The sequence below is a fragment of the Theobroma cacao genome, chromosome 2, assembly GCF_053813885.1.
Source record: "Theobroma cacao isolate CCN51 chromosome 2, ASM5381388v1, whole genome shotgun sequence".
Taxonomy (NCBI): domain Eukaryota; kingdom Viridiplantae; phylum Streptophyta; class Magnoliopsida; order Malvales; family Malvaceae; genus Theobroma; species Theobroma cacao.
Window position 1 is genome coordinate 31,981,896 of NC_142640.1, and position 23,557 is coordinate 32,005,452.

General features: G+C 35.4%; 1 protein-coding gene across 9 annotated transcripts; it reads right to left on the reverse strand.

Moving 5' to 3' along the window:
* Nucleotides 1-15,703: 15,703 nt before the first annotated feature.
* LOC18609146 (lipid phosphate phosphatase 2-like) lies at nucleotides 15,704-23,190 on the reverse strand. 9 transcript variants are annotated; one of them, XM_088803697.1, is made up of 9 exons: nucleotides 23,083-23,190; nucleotides 22,712-22,966; nucleotides 20,417-20,637; nucleotides 20,210-20,297; nucleotides 20,003-20,112; nucleotides 19,801-19,894; nucleotides 16,962-17,150; nucleotides 16,794-16,853; nucleotides 15,704-16,054 (listed from the first exon to the last, which is right to left on the reverse strand). In XM_088803697.1, exons 3-9 carry the CDS (start codon nucleotides 20,630-20,632, stop codon nucleotides 15,852-15,854), a joined length of 960 nt encoding a protein of 319 aa, XP_088659823.1. In that variant the 5' UTR covers nucleotides 20,633-20,637; nucleotides 22,712-22,966; nucleotides 23,083-23,190; the 3' UTR covers nucleotides 15,704-15,851. The 9 variants fall into 9 exon arrangements, with proteins under 9 accessions (XP_088659823.1, XP_017971617.2, XP_017971619.2 ...); XM_018116128.2 differs by lacking the exon at nucleotides 23,083-23,190 and adding an exon at nucleotides 21,092-21,176 and having other exon boundaries at nucleotides 22,712-23,023; XM_018116130.2 differs by lacking the exon at nucleotides 22,712-22,966 and having other exon boundaries at nucleotides 23,083-23,189.
* Between the last annotated feature and the right edge of the window lie 367 nt (nucleotides 23,191-23,557).

Genomic DNA, 23,557 nt, shown 5'->3' on the forward strand with positions numbered 1-23,557 from the left:
ACTTCCCTCCAAAAACTGTCTTTTTCCTTTCCGTACCTCTAAATCCACTAATTAAGTAGAGCCTGATTTTTCACCTCCAAATCAAGTAACCCAATTCCACCACATTCTTTATAGTTACAGACCGTTTCCCACTTAACATAGTGGATCCCTCTCTTTTGATCAACTCTTCCCCATAAAAACTTTCTTTGGAGTTTCTCAATTTCTACTTTCATATAATAGGAATTTGGAAGAGCGACATATAAAAGATTGGCAAACTTGCTATAACTGATCTTAACACCGTCATTCTCCCTCCTGCCGATAGAGTCTTAGCTTTCCACCCCACTAACTTTGTCACCACTCTATCGAGCATTGGTTTCCAAAACTTGGATGAGTTGTGGTTGACTCCCAAGGGTAGCCCTAAGTAGGTAATCGAGATCCCCCTAAGTTGACAATTAATAAGTTCAGCCCAGTGCCCCACCCTTTGCTGCTCCACCCCTATTCCAATAAAATGGCTTTTGAGAAAGTTAATTTTCAGCCTAGACACCCCTTGAAAGCACCTTAGTATTCTCCTAAGACGGATAAATTTTCAAAAGAAGGCTCACGGAACAGAATTATGTCATCAGCGTACTGAAAATGAGAAACCACAAAGCCGTTATTTCCAATCTCCACACCTTTGAACATTTCAGCATCCACCGCTTTCTTCATCATACAGCTCAAAGCTTCGGCTACCATGTTAAAAAGAAAGGGAGAGAGAGGGCACCCTTGCCTCAGTCCTCTTTCCATTGCGAACTGTTTCATAGGCGAGCCATTGACCAGAACTGAAATCTTAGTTGTGGTTATGCATGCCTTGATCCATCCTCTCAATTTCTCTCCAAACCCCATCTTACCCATGACGAGATCCAAAAACTTCCAGCACACACTATCATATGCTTTTTCAAAGTCAAACTTTAAAAATCAATCCACCTAACTTTTCCTTTTTCAACCAATCCACCACTTCATTTGCTATCAAAACATAGTCCATTAATTGCCTTCCATTTACGAATGCGAACTGATTTCTATCTATAACTTTTCCAATCACCTTCTGTAATCGGTTGGCTAAAGTTTTAGAGACGATTTTATACAAGCTATCCAGCAAACTAATTAGCTTATACTCCCCTAAATTTGAAGGATTCTGCACCTTTGGAATCAGCGCAATGAACGACGCATTAACCCCTCTCCCAAGATCCCCACTTTTATAGAACTTTCCTATAAACTTCATCACATCAGTTTTGACCACTTCCCAATGCAGCTTGAAGAAATTCAAATTAAAGCCATCAAGACCTGGAGCTTTGTTACCATTGCATCCTTTAATGGTCTCCCAAACCTCCTCTTCCTCAAACAAGATTTCCAGCCAATGAGCTAAATCAGCATTAATCGAATTGAAACTACAGTCAAGATCCACTAGCTTGATTACCAAATTCTCCCAGCACAAGTTTTCAAAATGCCATGCCACTTCGTCTTTGATACTGCTCAAGTCATCAGTAGCCATTCTTTCTACTGAATTTTCACAATGTTGTTGATTCTGCCTCGTGCCGCTGCCATGATGTGAAAGTATTTTGCATTATAGTCCCCATCATTTACCCATTTCACCTTTGATTTTTGTAACCATTCTCTTTCTTCCCTTCGATAAAGAGCCCATAACTCAGATCTCTTAACACACATCTCTTCTTGTTTTCTTTGTTCTAAGTCTTCATTCTGTGCTTGCCTCTGCATGTTTTTCAAGTCTTCTTCAATACTCTAGATTTTCAATTGTGTATTCCCTAAGACGTTCGTCTTCCAATCTTTAATAACCACTTTCATCTCTCTAAGTTTAGACCAAATTCCATTCCTATTTGAGCTAGTCTGGCCCTACTTATCCCAAGTACTTGCCACTAACTCTTGGAATCCCTTTTCTTCCATCCAATAATCAAAAAGCTTGAAAGGCTTGGGCCCTCACTCCACCTTACTAGACCTTAAGATAATTGGGTTGTGGTTTGACAATGAGCTTGGCAAACACTCTTGAATGAATCTTTGAGCACTTTCCAGCCAGTCCACATCTAATAAGAAACAATTAAGGCGACTGAAAACCCATCCCTCGCGATAGCCACACCATGTAAACTTATCCCCTATTAAAGGTTAATCAACTAGAGCCATAGTGTCAATAAACTCCCCAAAAGCCATTGTTGATCTACCTATATCACCTCTGCCAATTCTTTCAAGCTCGTTTCGTAATATGTTAAAATCCCCACCCAAGCACCACATAATATTCCCTCTAGGAATCCTTTCAATTAAATCAGCCCATAATTTCTTTCTTGTTGCTTCTTCATTCGAGGCGTAAACATTTACGAACCCACACACTTGATCAATATTTTTTGTCATTCCAATTATCATAACAAAATACCTGTGCACCTCACAATTGTCTACCTCTAAGAATTCATCCCTCTAAATACTGATAAGCCCTTCTAATCTTCCTTCTGAATTCATAAATTTTCCTTTAATATTGTCTTTCTGCCATAGTTTTTTGTAAATTCCTATTTGTTCCTGTTACAGCTTAGTCTCTTGTAGAAATAACATATCTGGCCTGTTCTTAGCCACCAAATTCCTCACTACTCTCTTTTTCTCTCCACTCCCTAGTCCTCTGACATTCCAAGAAATGACAATCATAAGTACAATATAATCCCACATACCTGGCATTCAATCAGCTGCTCATCCTCTGTTTCGTTTAGGCTGGTTATCCTGGGCTTCAATTTCAGCAAACATGTTTAAGACCTCCTTTCTCCTCTTATGAAACTGCATACCCAATCTGTTTCTGATGTCCCAATTTTTTGTCGCCTCCTTCTTTCTTTCTTTTCTTATATACATTTGTTCTTCCTCTGTCTCACTTGCATCTCATGAGTCTTGGGAGTGAATAAACCCCTCCTCTAGTCTATCTCTCATTACTTTCCTAATTCTTCTTTGTTGGTCCCAAATAAATGTGCTAGAATGGGTGAATAGTACTTTTTAGCTCTTACTAAACTTGATTTCTAATTGGGGGCAAATTGAAGGTCAATGATGAGAAATTTGATGCAAGATGAAGGAACAATTTTAGAAAGAACGAAAATGAAAAATAAAACAGAAGCGACAATACTCAAAGATTTATAGTGGTTCGGTCAAAGATCTACATCCACTACCTTGATTGATCAACCAAGGATTTTTCAAACCAAATCACTAAAATCAGTGGAATTCCCAAGCTTCCACCAAGCTTTTATAATGGCTTTTCACAAGCTCAGCCACAACTTTTCACAATAGTTTTTACCAGGATCAACTAAAACCCAATACCTAACTTTTCAAGGCTAAGTTAGAACCTATACTCAATCAAGCAATCCTAGCTTGAATCAATCCTTTAGAGTGACCAGCTCACTCTAAGAATACAAGGAGAAAAGTGAAAAAAGTGTACCTATGATCACAAGGTTGATCTAAGTGGTACAAAGTGAAGTGCATGTCACAATTACAAATATAAAAGTTGAGTGCAATAAATGAGCAGCAAGTATTTTCTGACTTTTGAGCTCTCTCTTGTTCTTGGAAGCCTTGATTACATTTTTAGCCGTTGGAAGCCTCTTTTGTACTTGGAAGATTAGCTCTGAAGTGAGTTAGACAGTTTTTGACTGTTGGAAACAATTTTGTTACAGTTTTGGCCATTAATTTGTCTTCTAGAGCTCAATTCAAATTTTCTAGCAAAATGCTCTTAGTCGACTAACTTATCTCTTAGTCGACTAAGTTGACTTTGTTTTCTGTTTCCAATTTCTGATGATGAGCACTTAGTCGACTAACTTATTTCTTGGTTGACTAAGTTGGTTCTGTCTTGAAGTCCAGATTTTTGGTACTAGCTTCTTAGTCGACTAACTTATTCCTTGGTCGACTAAGTCTTTTCTGTCTCTCAACACTCTTCAGCCCGCCAACTTCTGGTTTAAATTTTATCTGACTAACTCTTCATTAATCGACTAAGGGGCTTCTGTCTTGTTGATCAATTGTGACTTTCTTATTCCTATGCTCTTTGATAAGTGCATTTGAATGATTGATTAATTATTTGTATACAATTTTTGTCCTACACACTCAAGTAGAGATATCATACACAAATGAATGGGAATGTTTTATTATCATCAAAAACTAATGGAGCCAACAATCTCCCTTTTTTTAATGATGACAAAACATTCATTGGTTAACAGCATAGTATCTTTTTATTCTTTTTGGTTTTGCACAAAATGGAGGTTTTCCTTCCCTAAGTGTGTGCTCCCTTTAGTGTGTGCATAGTTTTATTATTCATCTCAGACTGTTTTTATTCTTGTCATACAAAAAATGACATGTAAAGGTTCAAAATTTTTGACAAAATGTATTTATACAAGCTTATGGAATAATAAGCAGTAAGTGACAGGATGATAAAACATTATTACTATTTCAGCTTGCTGTCTATCATATTGTTTCCAGACTTAATTCATTCCAAAGTTATATGCCATAAACCATCTAGACACAAATATTAGCATTCATATTCATTTTCATCCAAATTTCACTCACAATATCATATCAACAATTAATTGTCAGCATAACAGCTCAATATCAACATCAAAGCAACAACAGAAACTCAATGGCAGATACTCCAATAACATATTTAAATATTCAACCATCAACTTGTAAACGTAAACAGTAATTAACTATAATGTCTTTTAGCATTCAAGAACATCTAACAATAAAGTTAAATTTAATTGTTCAACTGTCAAAGTAAAAACAGTAGTCAATGTTCCTAAATTACCCCTAAACCTCCCTTAAATTATCTATCATATTCTCCCTCTTTTTGTGATCATCAAATCCTAAGGATGCTCAATCATCTTCTGAAGAGGGTGAAGGGATAGATTCATCAGTGCCATAGAAAACATTTAGGGGTTCAAGTGAGGGTTCTTGTGGTGATTTTTGTGGTGATTGTTTAGGGGATGATTTGTCAGAAATTTTTAAGGGGTCTTGAGGAGAGGAAATGGTTGTTGGTCTAGCCTTTTCAGCAATTCTGGAGGATTTTCTTCTTTTGAGGAATTTGGTCTTGGTGGCCATTGTTTTCATGCCTTTGTCAAATGGTTTTGATTTGGTCGGTGGAGCTGCAGCAGCTTTTTCCTTTTCTTTACCCGATTATTTTTCTACTGTGGGATCTGGTTCAGTGGATGCAGACTTATATGCTTGTGCTTCAACTGCTTCATTTTCTACCTACTCTTCCCTAACCATCTGATAGAAGACATCCATAATTGATACTTCCTTACAATGAGAAGGAGAAGGCTTTTTTTTCTGAGGTTTTGGAGGAAATGGGGGATTTTCATCAAGTCAGCCAAGCACCTTAGTCCCTTGTTCTGACTCAGCTTCCTTTTGTGGCTCAAGTGAGGGGGTTTTCCTTGGTTGATCTACTTCAGGTTCATGACCCTTTTCCTGAAAAGCAAAACCCTCAGCACCTTGTCTTTCTGCAAGACTTGGAGTTGCAGAGGTTTTTGCAGCTGCAGGTTCAGAAGGTATTTTTCCTTTTTCCTTTAGCACATTTTCAAGCTTTGATAATTTCTCTTCAATTTTCAACATCCTTACTCCTTGGTCAGTCAGTTTTCCATCAATCCTCATGAGCAGGTTAAAAAGCATTTCATTAGAAAACTGAGATGAGGATGCTTTAAGATTTGCAGGTAGAGAAGTTTCTTTTTCGGGAGCAACCTTGGGGGTTTTAACAAAGGTTTCTCCATCAAGCTTATACCCCATTTTAGGCAAACTTCCAAGGTAAATGGCTTGGTCTCTACTTTTTACTTTATCTGCTTCATACCTAGAGCTCCAAATACCTTTCTTCTGCACCAGAGATGTGATGATATTTCCATAAGGCAAACTTATTTTCTCCAGTCTACATGCTTCTCTAATTCTCTCAATCATAAATCTGCCTAGGTTAAGTGAAATAACACCGAATGCATGCTTCATTAGCCATAGATCCCGTAGGCTAATGTAGCTAAAACTTCCACTCCTGCCATGAATGTTCACAACAACAAAGTAATGCAAAATTCTAATTTGAGAACTTGTAATAAGGCCAACATTACTTTTGGAGGTGTATTTTTCTTTCTTCCCTATGATAATTTCCCACAAGGATGAGGGGTCATAATTTTCAGGGAATTCAAACTCACCCTCCTCACATTCGATTTCGAGTAGACTCCCTAAATTTGCAGTAGTGATAGTGAATTCCTTTCCATTCAAAAAGACATTCAGACCATCCTCAAAATAATCATCAGAATCTTCAAGTTCATCCTTATCTAGTGCTATACTTGCATAAAATTCTTTAACTAAACTAGCACTGTAGGATCAATTCTTGAATGTACTAAACTCCTTCAGTTTTAATTCCTCAAAATAATCTGATAAGCTAGTTTGAATTTCTAGAATTTCATTAAAATTGTCCCAGTCAATGTATTTACCACAGGTGATAGGGGCATTCTCTAATTTCTTGTATCTATCTTCATAGGCTTTGTTTCTAAATTTGGAAGAGGGGATATTACCTTTCTTAAACGATTTTTCCTTCTTTTTCATCTTATCTATTTTGTGACCCTTCTTAGTCATCTTCTTTCCAAACTTTTCAATTTCAGAGGTGTGCAAAATCTTTTTCTTCTTTTTCTATAATTCGGATTGTGAACTTTCCTCCAATGGTCGCTTACCTTTTTCTTCTCCAGAGCTTCTTGAGATTGTCCAGATTTTGCCATTTGGTTTGAAGGATTTTTAACTCAGGGTTTCAAGAGTTTGAGAGGGAGGAGTTTCTGTTTCAGATGGCTCAGTTTCAGTAGAGAGAAAGTGTAGAGATGAGGACTTAAGGGTAGTTTAATTCTCTCAAAAAATCATCTGTCTCCCCCTTAAATATTATCAAATTTTCTCCTATTCAAAATTTGAAAATTGCCTCTCATTTTTATTTTTTAGCTGGGCGGTATTTTGTGGCCATTTCCTTCACCCGGTATGCTGTTCCTATTTAGTATTTTAGTCATTCTTCTCTAACTCACTGAGTCTTATTATTTAAAGTGACAGAATGCTTTTAGTTGACTAAGTGCTTCTTTTAGTCGACTAAGTACCTATTGTCCTTTGAGAAAATTTCAGAATTTTTCTTAAAGCTCCTGTATACTAACCATTCCTAAATTTCTTCTAATCTCACAGAATCTATCCTCATTTAAGGGTTTTGTGAAGATGTCAGCTAATTAATGTAAAGTATTTACAAATTCAATTTTAATGTCACCTTTCACTATGTGATCTCTAACAAAGTGGTGTCTAAGCTCAATAGGCTTAGTCCTAGAATGTTACACAGGATTTTTTAAAATATTGATTGCACTTGTATTGTCACAATATATTGGTATGTTATGCATTGATATTCCATAGTCTTTTAGTTGTTGTTTAATCCATAATATTTGAGCGCAGCAACTACCTAGAGATACATATTCAGCTTCAGCTGTAGAGAGAGCAACTGAATTTTGCTTTTTGCTTAACCATGACACAAGCATACTACCTAGAAACTGACAGGTTCCACTAGTGCTCTTTCTATCTGTTTTGCTACCAGCAAAATCTGCATCTGAATATCCTACCAGACTAAAGGATGACTCCTTAGGATACCATATCCCTAAAGTTTGTGTATCTAAGAGGTATCTAAAAATTCTTTTAATAGCAATCAGGTGTGATTCCTTGGGATGAGATTCGAAACGAGCACACAAACATACAAAAAATTGTATTTCAGGCCTACTGGCTATTAAATATAGTGATCCGATCATACCTCTATAGAGCTTTTGATCAACATCTTTTTCTTTTTCATCTACATCAAGTCTGGTGGATGGACTCATTGGTGTGCAGATTGATTTCATCTTTAGCATATCAAATTTTTTGAACATGTCTTGAATGTATCTTTCTTGGTTGGTGAAGATTCCTCTTTCACTTTATTTGATTTGAAGGCCAAGAAAGTACTTCAACTCACCCATCATGCTCATCTCAAATTCCCCCTGCATCTCTTGAGCAAAGTTCTTGCATAAAGCCTCATTAGTTGCACCAAACACAATGTCATCCACATAAATTTAAACAACAATTAAATCATTTAAGTATCTTTTGATAAACAATGTTGTATCAATACTACCTCTAACATAACCTTTTTCAACCAGAAATTTTGAAAGCATCTTATACCAAGCTATAGGAGCTTGTTTCAATCCATACAAGGCTTTGTGGAGTTTGAAAACATGATATGATTTTTCAAAGTCCTCAAAACCTGGAGGTGCTCAACATAAACTTCTTCTTGGATGAAACCATTTAAGAATGCACTCATTACATCCATTTGGAATAACTTAAAGTACATAAAGCAAGCAAATACAAGTAGTAATCTTATAACTTCTATCCTAGCAACTGGTGCAAAGGTTTCATCATAGTCTATTCCTTCCTCTTGGTTGTATCCTTGTGCTACTAACCTAGCTTTATTTCTAACTACATTTCCTTGCTCATCTACCTTATTCCTAAACACCCATTTAATACCAACAATAGGATGGTTTAAAGGTCTAGAAACTAATGTCCAAACATGATTTCTTTTGAATTAATCAAGTTCCTCTTGCATTGCCACTATCCAACTTTCCTCTTTTCAGCTTCTTCAAAACTTTTGGGTTCTATTTAAGAAATGAAAGCTGAAAACTCACATGTTTCTCTAGTTACTCTTCTAGTTTTAACTCCATGAGAAATGTCACCTATGATTTGCTCTTGTGGATAATCCTTGATGTACTTACAACTCTTCTAGTTTCATTTTTCAAGCTTTTGAGTGCAGCATTTTCTTTACTTACCTTTTGTAAGGCTTCAGTTTTGCTTTCCAATTCTAATTTTCGAGTTTCAAAATCTGTTTTTGAATGTTCCAATTCATTTTGTAGAAAATTTCTTTGTTCAAAAACAGACTCAAAATCAAGTTTAATCTTTTCCAAATATATTTCTAGAGATGCTATCGTTTTCTTTAAAGTCTTGTATTTCAAAACAAGTTTCTCAAATTCTTCATATAAACATTCATATTCATCATAAAGTTCATCAACAGAAATATTGCAAGGGGATTAGGATACCTTGGATTCATCATCCCATGCCATCAAACACAGGCTTATTCTTTCTTCAGCTTTTTCTTTCTCAATTTCAGAACTTGAAGTATCACTATCTAACCAGGTAGTTGCCACCATTGCCTTCTTTGATTTCTTATTTTTCTTGGGAGTTTGTTCTTTCAGCAAGGGGCATTCTGACTTTAAATGTCCAAGCTTCTTGCATTCGAAGCATATAAGTTCTTCCTTTTTGTTGGAGTCATTTTTGTTTCTGGTTCTCTATGAAGAACCATGATCTCTTCTAAAGCGTCTTCTAGCTAGTCTCCAATTTCTTTAGCTCATAAGCTTTCTGAATCTCCTTACAACCAGTGCTAGTTCTTCATCATCATCACAAGATAAATCATCCAATTCTTCTTCAAGAATGTTGGCTTTTAGGGTGATGCTCTTCTTTTTTTTTTTTTTGCTTCCCTCCTATCTTCTTCTTCCTCTTCCTTGAGTTCTAGCTCATAAGTAAAGAGAGAACCACAAATTTCATCTAAAGTTATAACATTTAAGTCCTTAGCTTCTCGGATGGCTGTCACCTTAGGCTTTCAATTCTTGGGTAGGCTTTTAAAAAGTCTTTTAATAATTCCATGCTCAGGAATTGGTTTGCTTAGCTGATTAAGTTTGTTTGTGATGTTTGTGAATCTATCTAGCATGCTGGTGATATCTTCACCGGGCTCCATCTTAAACATTTTATAATTATGGGTCAAGAGGGTTATCTTGGACTCCTTGACTTGAGAAGTCCCTTCATGGATAATTCTAAGTTTATCCCCCACCTATTTTGCTATAGTATAACTTGAAACTTTATTGAATTCGGTAGGAGTTAGAGCACAATGCAATGTATTGATTGCCTTAAAAATGGTTTGGACCTTTTTGGTTTCAGCCTCAATCCATTCAGACTTTGGCTTAGGGATCATCTCATTAGTCACTATATTTAAAGTTGAGGAAGTGAATGATCCATCAATTATGACATCCCACATCTCATAATCAATTGCTCTAATATATATTGATATCCTAATGCTCCAATAAGGATAGTTAGAGCCATCAAACAGAGGTAGTTTGTTTGTTGATTGTCCCTCAGCAACTATTGTAAAGCCATTTGGATCTTCCCAAGGGTGTTAGACCTTAATAACAGGAGTTAGGCTCTGATACCACTTGTTGGTCCCAAATAAATGTGCTAGAGGGGGGTGAATAACACTTTTTGGCTCTTACTAAACTTGATTTTGAATTAGGGACAAATTGAAGGTCAATGATGAGAAATTTGATGCAAGATGAAGGAACAATTTTAGAAATAACGAAAATGAAAAATAAAACAGAGGAGACAATACTCAAAGTTTATAATGGTTCGGTCAAAGACCTATATCCACTACCTTGATTGTTCAACCAAGGATTTTTCAAACCAAATCACTAAAACCAGTGGAATTCCAAGCTTCCACTAAGCTTTTACAATGGCTTTTCACAAGCTCAGCCACAACCTTTTACAATAGATTTTACTGGGATCAACTAAAACCCAATACCTAACTTTTCAAGGCTAAGTTAGAACCTATACTCAATCAAGCAATCCTAGCTTGAATCAATCCTTTAGAGTGACCCGCTCACTCTAAGAATACAAAGAGAGAAGTGAAAAGAGTGTACCTATAATCACAAGGTTGATTTAAGTGGTACAAAGTGAAGTGCAGATCACAATTACAAAGATAAGAGTTGAGTGCAGTAAATGAGCAGCAAGTATTTTCTAATTTTTGAGCTCTATCTTGTTCTTGGAAGCCTTGATTACATTTTTAGCCATTAGAAGCCTCTTTTATACTTGAAAAATCAGCTTTGAAGTGAGTTAGACAGTTTTTGACTATTGGAAATAGTTTTGTTGCGGTTCTGGCTATTAATTTGTCTTCTAGTGCTCAATTCAAATTTTTTGACAGAATGCTCTTAGTCGACTAACTTATCTCTTAGTCGACTAAGTTGTCTCTGTTTTCTATTTTCAGTTTCTGGCAGTGAGCACTTAGTCGACTAACTTATTTCTTGGTTGACTAAGTTGGTTCTCTCTTAAAGTCTGAATTTTTGGCAGTAGCTTCTTAGTCGACTAACTTATTCCTTGGTCGACTAAGTCTTTTCTATCTCTTAATACTCTTCAGCCCACCAACTTCTGGTTTAAATTTTAGCTGACTATTCATTAGTCAACTAAGGGCTTCTGTCTTATTGATCAATTGTGACTTCTTTATTCTTAAGCTCTTTGATATGTGCATTTGAATGATTGATTAATTATTTGCATACAATTTTTGTCCTGCACACTTAAGTAGAGATATCAGACACAAATGAATGGGAATGTTTTATTATCATCAAAAACTAATGGAGGCAATACTCTTCTGTCGTCTCTTACCATTCCTCTAATCTCACCATTCTCTTTCTCATACCTTAGCTTCCCACACCATTTCGAGTTTTTCATTCTTGCTTCTGCTAATTTCCTTTCTGTCACTATTCCCAATCTAATACCTCTACAAACTTCTAAGATTGTTTCTTCTTATCCTCCAATAACTCTGCTGCTTACTTATTTCTCTTTGTGATTACTCCTCTCTCTTACTTTATTCCCCATTTCCAAATGCGCCCGTTTCCCACTCCGTTCCTTTCTTTCTCCCTTTCTACCCAATTTTTTTATCGTTAACATACTCCATGTGTCACTGGACTCTGGAATGATTTTACTCCTTCCTTCCCTTCTCTTCTCGTTGCCTTTTTGTTTCCTCGATCCAACTTTACCTTTCGTTTCAGTGTGCTTTCTCCCCATTTGATCTTTCTCCCTTTCTATAGAAACTTCCCGATAGCCCTTTGTACTTTCTCTTTTGGATCTCTTATCTTCGCTAGTTACTTTAGAAAAGCCTTTCTTCTTTAAATGAGCCTTCCCTATCCCTTGACCAAGCACTCTGAACCTATTCACTAATTCCAAACTCCTTGATAGGCTTGTCTCCCTCTGACCTAACCATTCTTTTTCTCTTACCGTCCCCTTACTCCCTTTGGACTTATTAGACCCCAAAATATGGTCCATATCCTTCCTTCTAGAACTCTTTAGGGTTATTTCACATGGCCCAACTGCTTCCCCTGACCCACTTCTATTTGTGTTTACAACTTCCTCCATACTAATCCTTCCCTCATTTGAATTCAAAAACTCCTCTTTTTCCACCTAGTCCCTTTCAAAGATTGACATTTTTTCAACCTCTGACCCTTCATTATCTGACCACCTTTCACCAATATAGCCATAGTTGTCAAACCTAGGAATAGGGCTCTGCAACATTCCACTCTCTCCCCTCCATGAGGTTGATTTTCTAAAATTATCCTCGATTACATCACCTTCGCCGGCCTCCTCCCACTCCCTGTTTTGATCTTCCTTCGACCAATGACTCTTCGATACTGATTCTGTCATTGCTTCGTAGAAGCTAGATGGCCTCACCCTTGGCTCGGTCTTCTCAACTTCCATTATTGAAGATCTAACAAAATAGTCTCTCCCATTGACCATCAAATGAGTATACGTCGTAATGTTTCTCAATGACTTCACCTCCCCACAAATTAAAGCCTGGTCAAGCCTCCATTTTTCCTTTATATCCTTGTCAACCTTAATGAAGCTCCCCCAAGTATCTTTAATTGCTTTGAAGCAGTCTTCATGCCACATATGTAACGGAATCTCTTCAAGTTTCACCCAAACTTTGCAGCTCCTCTCATCTTGGACAACACAGTATGGTGTTAGGGAGACAAACCATGGTTCGAATAAGTCCATGCATCTGTCCAGATATACTTCCACATCTTGCCTATTTCCAAAAGTCACCAATACAAAAAGGCCCCCCACTGGTCTCACCTGTGCTATGATTCCTTCCATGAATAATGAACATTCAATTGACCCACAGTTAATGGGACTTCTTAATTGCCCCATAGCACTTTTTCCCACCCATCAGAGGCGGCTCAATAAGTTTAAAGGCCTAAAGCAAAATATTCAAATGAAACTTTTTTTATTAAAATTAAAAAAATTTATTAAAATAAAAATAATATAACAATATAATATAAATTCTAAATTAAAGTAAAAAAAAATCTGTAAAGATTAGAGCAATAGTACCTAATTATTGAATGCTTATTGCAAACTGCAAATGAGACTCATGACTTTATGAAGATAATAAAAGAACAGACTTCTTGTGCATTCTTTGGAGAAAAATTGAAGTTAAAGGAAAAAAGAGCAAATGAGAAAAGAAGAATTCAAAAGTAGATATTATACATTGAAAAAATAATAATTGGTTTTATATATAGGAAAAAAATAGTTGTTGGAAATCATTAAATGAGTTGATTGGAAATAAGAAAAATAAGTAAGAAAAAAATAGCTGTTGGAGATGATTAAATACATATGACCATTAGTTGATTGAAAATAAAAGAATATAGTTGAAAATTAATAATATTCTAGAAATAAAGAAGTGATAAAAAAATTGAGATTTATTAAGCACATAATTAGAAAAGTAAGATAACAAATAATTTTATTAATTATTTCTTACTTTTATATATTTTTTAATTTTTATATATTTTTAATCTAATTAATTATATTATAATTATTATAAAATTATAAATCCTCCCTTAATTTGGGGCCTCCCCAAATTGGGGGCCTAAAGCCCTTGCTTGGGTGGCTTCACCCAAGGGCCGGCTCTGCTAGTCACTCTAATTCTTCCTCTTTTATAATCACACTCTTGATCTGTCTGCTTTTCGTCCTGTTTTCCCCTTAATCCCCTCCATCTCCTTTATCTTCCAATTGTCTATTGGCCAAGAGTGCCTCTTTGAAGGTTTTTCACTTTTCTCCCTACTCCTTTGCTGTTTTGAACTTTGACTCCCTCACCTCCATGGACATTGTCCACTCCTTTGGTTTGTCTGTTGTCACTACTCTTATTCTTTTCCCATTAATCATTCGGCCATGCCCCAAGAACACCGCCTTTGCCAATTCTCACTCTTCCCTGTACCTCACAAAGGCATATCTAGTTTCCCTAGCTTTCATGGGTCTGGGGAGGAAGATGTCAACCACCACTCCAAATTCACCAAATAACTCCCTTATCTGCTTCCATTCCAGCTCCTGATGAAGATTTCCCACAAAAGTAAAACACAGTGTTCTTCTCCACTTTTCCACTCCGCAAGGATCTTTCCTCCTTACTCCATTCAAATTCCTTTGTTCGTATTCTCTGTAGTCTTTTGTCTGATTCGAATGCAACCCATTCTGAGCTTGCCAAATCTCTCTCTCTGAAGCTCTTTGTCTCTCTTGGAGTTTTTCTCTCTCTAAACCTAAACCTTTCTATCTCTGTCTCTCTCTAAACCTAAACATTTTTTTTTTAACATTAGGTTTTCAAGCCTAGCTAGGCTAAGAAGGCACCAAAATAAACAAACAAAGCAAAAAGAAAAGAGAAAAAAAAATAAAAAGATTGAAAGATGGAGAAAGTAAAAGAAGAGAAAAGGTGAAGAAACCTAGAGCGGGAAGGGAAAATTCTAAAAGAAAGATGGAGAAAGTAAAAAGAGAGAGAGTGGAGAAACTTAGAAGGAAACGGAAAAAAATCTATAAGAATGGTAAGAGGAGCTAATTTTAAAAAAGCCATGACCTTTTTAATAAAATACTATCTATATTCTAAAATTCAAGTCAAAATCGATGACATGGCGCTCTAATTAAGAACAATTATCTTTTTTTTTAGATAATTTTTTATATATGTAGATAATATTTTAAAAAATCTTTAAATTATTTTAAAAAATTTAAATAAATCTTTACTTTTCTATTACATTTGATTAAGCTTTTATATTTTGATTTTAAATCAAATAGACGTTTATGACTAAAGATTGACTAATATTAATTAGCTAAAATATTACTTATCATTTTATATTCATATTACATTGATATAGTGAATAAAAAATATCATGTTATCATGTCATTATGCTACTTAGCATGCCACATCACCGTACATTATAACATGTCAACAAGTCATATAACATCACGTGATATAAAGTGACAAGTGACGTTTTGACTAACGACTAGTCAACCGTTAATCATAAAAAACTATTTAGGCGAAAATAAAAATACAAGATCTTGATTAAACATAAAAAAATAAAAAATAATAATTTTCTCACATGATTTAAGGTTTTTTTAGTATTATGTCATCATAATATAATGGAACATCATTTTGAAAATTTTTGTAACAATTACATTTAACTTTTGCATTCAAATCATAATTAACATTGACTTTATCGATTCCAATATTTATATTTTTTATTCAAATAAATGTTACTTCAAATATTAAACACTTATATTTTTTTTCTTTTGGCATATTATCCTTAAAAATTTGAGGAAATGGGAAGAGAAAAGAAAATGCGAAAAAAACTAAAAATGGGAGAAATTATAATACTAGTAATAAGAGTATTCACAAAGCTATTTCAATCATAGTTTGATATTAGGTAAGCCGAGTTCAACTAAAACCTACTACTAAGCTCGGCTGGGTGCCCTCCAAGTTAATTATAGTCATAGTGGCGAAGGGGGGATGGTGGCATCGCATGGTTTGATTCAATTGTGAATAAAGCCAACACGTTCTCTTCATCAACACATAATCTTGAAATGAATCAACAAATTTCACTTAAGGAGAAGGAAATCCATATTGAATGTCTAACGTGTGTATGGCAAAACATTGTTCTAATCTCAAAGACTATAGACATCTGCTGATTATGTCTACTCTTCTCTACACACTCTAAATTCAACAGTCAATACCTCCTTCCGTCATTCATTCCATCGAGAATAGGGCTAGAGTCATGAGTATTGGCTCTTGATAGTTCCCTGCCGTGCTGCGACTCCACATATACACTCTCAAGCTCTGATTGTTGTACATTTTGACCATTGATGGCGTTGGATGGATTGCCATTTTGAGACTCTGCCAACATCTGAAAATACGCATGAGGTCCCCAGCCTGCACAGTCCAGTATGAACAAATAAGAAACTCAGAAACAAACGTTTAAATTAAAATGAGGTTACATTGTATGATCTTTCTTTTTCTTAGTAAGTACGGTATATATAGGCCAAATAACAAAGAACCCTAGCTCTTAAAATACATGACAACAGAAAAAACAGTGACAACAATGTGATGATTTCTTTTATATGCCCGCACCGCACGCCACTAAAAGCTGTCCAGGGAGTTGGAAGGACAATGACAGTTGAAAATTTGTCAGAAGATAAGTGGTGACTGGTGTCATCATAGGAACCCAATGGCATCAAGCAAGTGGAAACTACTTTTGACCAAAATTTTAACATTTATGTTTGGTGGTATAACAAGCAGGTAATGGAAGCATAAACAGGTTTCTTCATATTGCCAATTTTCCCTTTCTTTCTCCCTCCTTAACCTACTCCTCTTCCTCCTTATTTTCCCCTTTCTTCCTGCGGTCCAGCTGCATGACCAGGGGTTAAGGGAAATGATATTTAATTGTCCTTCCACCATTTTAAGAAACAGAGCAGAAATATTCAATCCAGTGGTGCATAAATGTTATAAGGCTGGAAAGAAACCAGTACTTGAAAAGTGCAGCAAAGGACATACAACCTTTATGCTCAGTAGATTTCTATTGATGACATGTATCGATGTTAATTTATGAATGTAAGAATGGGGTAAAAAGCCACAGGAATAGAAGTTGAGAAAAGTGCCCCAAGGAACATACCTTCTACATCATACGGGGGTGGAAAGAATTGCAAGTAACAAAATGATGAAACTGTTATTCCTGTAACAAGAGGCAGCAACCCAAAGGACAAAGGACTTGTGAGAATTTAGGAATATGAACAGAAAATTAGAAAACATAAATAAAGAAAGAAGAGCCCAAGAGGCAAACCTAAAAGTCCCCCAGCAAATATATCTTGCCAATGATGCCAATAGTCATCAACTCGAGAAATTCCCACTAAAGCAGCAATAAGTAACGGTAGGAAGACAATACATAGCTTCGCAACATGGCCCCTGCGATCAAATACCCGAATTTTTCCAGACAAGTACAATGCAAGGAAACCAAGGCCTGCGAAGGACCCTGCAAGTCGAAGAACAAAGTTCCTTCAAATCATTTTTCTAGTTGTGCAATAAACTTAAACTCAGGGGAGAATCAGGGGGAAGGTGGGGGTGGAATCCCATGAATTTACACTTTCCTCAGCCACAAAAAATGTAAAATTCTGTCCCCAACAGCCCACACCCTTTTATAAAATTTGTAGATTAATATGACAAATTTATTAACCCTTTTAGTTTTCAACCTTATTTTTAACTTGATTATCTTAGTTCTTTTATCGAAGTATTGTTACATATTATTTTTTTTTTTTTATAAATCCTTTTCAATCAATATGATAAACATATTGATATTAATTATTAGGGTAAAATACCTAGACCCCCTAAGTTTTAATCAAAATTCCAAACCGATCCATTATTTTTCGAAATGGAAACTCCATCCCAAAAAAATATCTTCCGCTGAACACGTTGATCCAACTGTTAGTCAACCATTAGTGTTTCTGTTAATTTGATGATGTGGCAATATTGAATGAACAATTTTACCTTTTATAAATTTAAGAAATTACTATTAAATATATTTTTTTTTGCAAAAAAAAAAAATTCAGTGCTCCCCAACAATCACTGCACCCTCTCTTGGGGAGCACCAGATCTGCTGCTCCCTAAGGGAGGGAGTACTGATCGGTGCTCTGCTCTATTAGGGAGATCGATGCTCCCTTGAAATTTTTTTTTGTAAAAAAAAATTATATAATAATAATTTTTAAAATTAATAAAAAAGAAGGAACATTTTAATCCTTTCATATTTTCTATTAACGGTGTTTACACTTTTGGGGTAAACTGTCCACTTTAAAAACTAAGACTCGTGTGGAATTATGACTAAAAGTTAAGAAAGTGAGTATTTTACCCTAATTTTATGTCAACCACTTTTACTTTTACTTCATTAGTTCCGTATTTTCATATATATCTCAGCCCCCTGATGGAGAATTTCTAGATTTGCCCCTGCTCAAGGTAAATAAATGCAAATCCATAAGAACTAATAGGAGAGCTCATGTTTAAACCAACATGCTTGTATGCATACCCAACGATCAATTTGCAGATGAACAAAAGAAAACAAGTTAAAACAGAGAATAAGAATAAAAATATCATGTGATAGCACTGAAAACTCATACTTCATCCATTCTATGATATATTTGGATAGTTCAACTTTACTTTGCTCCACTTAAACTTTAGTCTTCTACAAACTTAGTTATACTCTCTATCCAATAAAAATCCAATTTCACTAAAGCACAAGCTAACTTCTGGTAATAACAAATATAAATACCAACAGAAAATCTTCTCATTTTCATTTTGGTATTTTCAACTATTTAGTCCTATTTATCTAAAAAATACAGTTATGTTTACAATCTCAGTAACTGGTAAAGTACAACCATGTTGAAACAGACAAAAGCCACACCCAGATACTATTATTGGCAACCATAATTTTGCTTTCCTTTTAATACAACATCTATGTTAAAAAGGATGCTGTAATGGATGTCTGGTCTACAAGAACAGAAAAGATAACAAATAAAGTGCATTGAAGAAAAGGCAGGGCACACCAAATGATGACAAAAATGAGGGAGAAATGTTTAAGGTGGTAAGGGCATTGTTATGGGAAGCTTAAAGGTAGTCCTTAACAAATGACTTATTAGAGCTGTTTGTGTGAGAAGATAGAGGCGTAAACCAAAGAAGACAAGGAGGGAAACTTATAAAAATAGACCTTTTCATTTTTTAAGAGCTTCCTGAGGATATTGTTCCACATAAAGTACAATGACGCAATATGATCCATCTGTCAACCTACAGAGTACAAAAAGGTCGTGCTATTGTTCTTCAATCCAGTTCCTTCAAATTTCAAGATCTAAAACACACATCTCGACTATAACCACACTAGAAGTAAGAATTTCAATGCTCTTCTTATTTGAATTCCCCACATGGTTTACAGGGAAACAGAAGTGCTGCTGAATAACAATGAAACTGTTTCAAAGGTAATTGTAATAAATCACGTAAAATAGTATTGGTTGATCGCATTGCTAGGAAAAAAAAAGAAGGTTAAACTCTAACCACACCCCTTGTGGTTTCAAATTTTTCTATGTGGCACCCTGTAAATTTTTTCCCAATTAGTACCTTGTGAATAAGTTTCGTTCCCATAGGAGGTTCAATCATTAATTTCACCCAATAAAATTATTAAAATTCCCTCAATTCAAAAGTTAACTATTTGTTCACACTTAAGGGTATTTTTGTAATTTTTCTAGACAAATTAATGGTGCATCCCCCTATGGAAGTAGAACTTATCCACAAGGTGTTAATTGAGAAAAAAGAAATCACACGGTGCCATGTTGGAAAAATTGAAACCACAAGCTTATAGGTGGAGTTTTCCCAAAAAAGAATCAAAGAAGTCAAGAGAGGAAGGTAAAGACGGTTAACAAATGTGTTTTTATGCTTATTATAGTATCATAATAGCCAAAGTATTCGAATGTTTTCATCCAAAATAAAAAATAAAGTCAAAGTCTACCTAGAGGTAGGAAGGTTGGTGCACCACAGATACATGCATATAGACATACATGTACAAAGTGCAATCTCCAATCACAAGTAGAGGACCACAACTCAAGCAAATAAGCCATAATGCTGGAAATGATTAGACTGCTTACATGAAGTGTGACCACTGGGGAAACTTTTGTGTCCTTCCTTGATGACACTCCGTAATCCCGTACACATAACATTCTTTGTCACAGGGTCAAACACCTGCATGTGTGATGCACCAATTGCACATTGACAAAGTACAGGATTGATCAAGACTCTTCACCATGTAAACTTAAATAAAACTGAAATTAGGGAAAATTGGACGCTAACCCCTTTCCCATCAGGGAAACAACGCCAAAAGAAGTCTGGACGAGGTCGACCAACAGCATCTTTAATAGCATCAGTTATAACACCAGTGATAAGCACAGAAAACAGAAGGCCTAAGTATCAATGCAAAAAACCAACTGTTACAAAATGCAATTACATACAAACAAAAGCTGGTGGACTTCCAAAATCTCACGGAAAATATAGTGTTACCCAGTATGGCATGGTGTAGATCATAAACATCCCTTCTGATGAAATAATAGACAAGAATGACTGAAAATGGCAGTATAATTGCGATAATCTGTTACAAGGAAGAAGATAAGAACTATACTTTAGTACTGTCATTGAAGTGAATCTGAACAAACTCTCTTGCCAGAAAGTAAATCCAGTATGACAGCAAATCTCATAGCTAGAACATACAGGAACAGCCCAAAAGGGAACAGTATTGTCTTTCAAGGGGTATTCCAGGTCAGTCATCATATCCTCTCCAACAAAGCGATGAAATGGTTCTATAACATTTAAAATGACATCTATCACAATGAGAAGCAAAAGAATGAGCCAGTCATGCATGTGAGCCCTTGCAACTTTAACCCCATGGGATCTTACAGTGTGAGCACCCAATTGAATCTCTGGCATTTTCACTGATTGTAAAACATACGAAGAGATTAATATGTGAAAACAAAAAGAAATTATATGCCATGACAAAAGAAAAGGATGATGCAAGAATACAGTAAAAACTACAATTTCCAAGACAGCAAACAAAAAAGCAAGGCTCCTGAGCATGAGCAGTCACAGTAATAGCACACCATTTACTACCTACAACAACAAAAATGCTAATTTTGCAGGAAGTAATGGTCAAATAATATAAGAATATTTCTTAGGATCTCATAAAATGTAATCGAAGCATTGGAACATTGGAAAGAAGTAAAATTCATAACTTATAGTATAAAGGGGTTTATATAAAACAATGAAAATGAAGCAAACTAAATTTATTTAAATCAAAGCAGAACATAGAAGAAACAGAAAAAAGCCTTTGTTCTTCATATGCTTCCACTCCGTAACTGTAAAATGAAATTTTGAGGGTGTAGAAAGTACATTTGTAAGTGGATATATAATGTCTCTTCAAGATGATGAAGAAGTAAACGATTGATAGTTTTGTACAAATCACAAGCCAATGGTCCTGGTACAGGGAGGAAACTGACCATTAGGGACCCAATCTAGATGTCTATTAAATCAGTGGAGCTTTGCTCTCGCACAGAACTGTCAAGGAGCCTCAAAACATTGTTGGCTAGCAGTTCAGAAGAGAAATCAAGTGCAAGTCCACTAAGAACAAATAACTGAGTACAACGTAAATCATAAAAGATGTTAGGATACAACCATACCAGACAGATCCCAGAGCATAAGAGAAGGGCTTGACTGAAAAAATTGTCTGAATAGAAAAGCCCATAGTTTTCTATGTATGTAGTAATAGGAATTGAAAACAGAGGAGGAAATTCAACATCTATCATGGATTCCCCCTTATAATTGAAATACAGCTAAATAAACACAGGATGATGATACTAGTTATTGCACATGCATATACCAGAGATCGGCCCCACAGAAAAGTTAGTTTCGCCAGGTCTTAACAATTAAATAGAACATGCAGCACATATTTATGAACATAACCAGAAGTCAAGTTCAGATATTATGAAGTGGGAGCAGCTTGCCTTCCGTTTTGGCTCACTAGAATCTTTGGATTTGTATCTTGACCATTACCTTTACAGATTATTACACCATGGCAATTTCAGAACATGAAAGATTTTCCAATGTAGGAACTATCTAAAGATGAAGTTATCTTGATACTAAAACTATATCATGTAAACAGAAGCAACTGACACAAGGAAACATTTATCTAAATGTAATAGTATCCACTCAAGAGGATGAAGGAAAATGAAAAGGAGGAAGGTATCTAGAGGTTGTTAGGCACAGTTCAACGTTGGTTACCAAGTAAAAGACACTCCGCTTCGGACATTTCTACACATTGATGTCCCTCTTGCAAAAAGGACCCTCAGAAAACTGAAGTCCTGCTAATTAGAGCAAACACCACCATACAACAATTGCAAAGCAAGCTGTTTAACCGCAGGGATACCTTTTTCAGCGGGTGAAACAAAAATCACAGCTTTGGACTTGCTCGCTAACAGGAAAACAACAACAGTCAAGGAGTAACGGATTCAGCTAAAATCTTCATTTTTACTAGAAATGCAAATTGATTAACCAAAAAGAAGCTCTTTAAGAAAGGAAAATAAAATTTTAACAAAAAGTGCCTCGTACTTTCGTGTGCAGATTCCATTTTCGTCCGAACATAAAAAAATTATTGCCATGAAATTAATCGATTGTAAAAAATTCCGAGAGAATAACACAAATCAAGATTCTGATCGAGCAGTTCTTTCATATATGCACTTTTTTCCGCAGCTAAAAATTTGAAAGGAAAAATCCAAAACTATAAAGCAAACAGACCAAAAATAAAAGCAACAAACAAACAAACAAACGCTCGTACTCAACTACTTTCAATTGAGAGAAGTAAAACAACAAATTCCGTTTTCGTATTCACCTGTCTCTTTCCCTTCAGTTGCCTCCAATTTCACAAGAACCAAACAAAAATCTCAAAAGGAAAAAGGAAGATGAAAGTAAAAGTTAGCTGATCTATCAAGAAACTGTTTGAGAGTATGAACTAACCAGTCGGAAATTTTGAACTCGTGAAAACTACCGATCTGAGAGACGAACAGAGTTACAGCAAAATGAAAAGCGCGTTTAGGATTTATATTTCGTTTTTCTATTACGGGCGGAGGATACTGTACGGGGAAGGTTCCTTTTCCCTTCTTAGAATTATACAGGGAAGGTCTTTTTCTCTTCTTCTTCTTCTCTCTCTGTTAGTCGCAGCTTTAAATTTTAAAAAAATGGCGTCACAGTCGAGGACGAATTGAACCTCGCCTAGACACAGACAGAAAGAGTACAAAAGAAACCAATGCGTTGTAAAATTCTTTTGTGTTTTTTATTAAAACTAAATCACTTTATAAATAAAAATCAAGATAATTAAGCAGACTTGCCTCTTCGAGCCAACAGCTGTTGGTCATTGACATTTCGGTAAAAAGGTGTGCATGAATCAGTTGCTGAGTCGACCAGCTCGATTTAAATTTGTTTATGTTTATTTTGTTAAAGATAAGTGGATGGATTTGAGCAAAATATTTAAGTTTATTTAATAAATGAATTGGCTTTGAACATAGTGGCCGTGGAGGGAGTGAATATCACTTTAAAAAATTAAAATGCACAATAAAAAATTAAAAAAAATGTAAAATATGAATAAAATAGTTTAATAAAGAAGAAACGGTAATTAGAAGTGGACAGTCAAAGCAATTTATGAAGATTCGGTTACCGCAAACCTTCATCCATTACTTTGATAAATAAATTCAAAGTTGGAATCACATTATTCTAAGTAATTTTATATTTAAATTCAAGGTTGGAATGGTTATCCTTTTAACTAAAACCAAATCAATTTTAAGTCACTTTTACTTATAATTAATT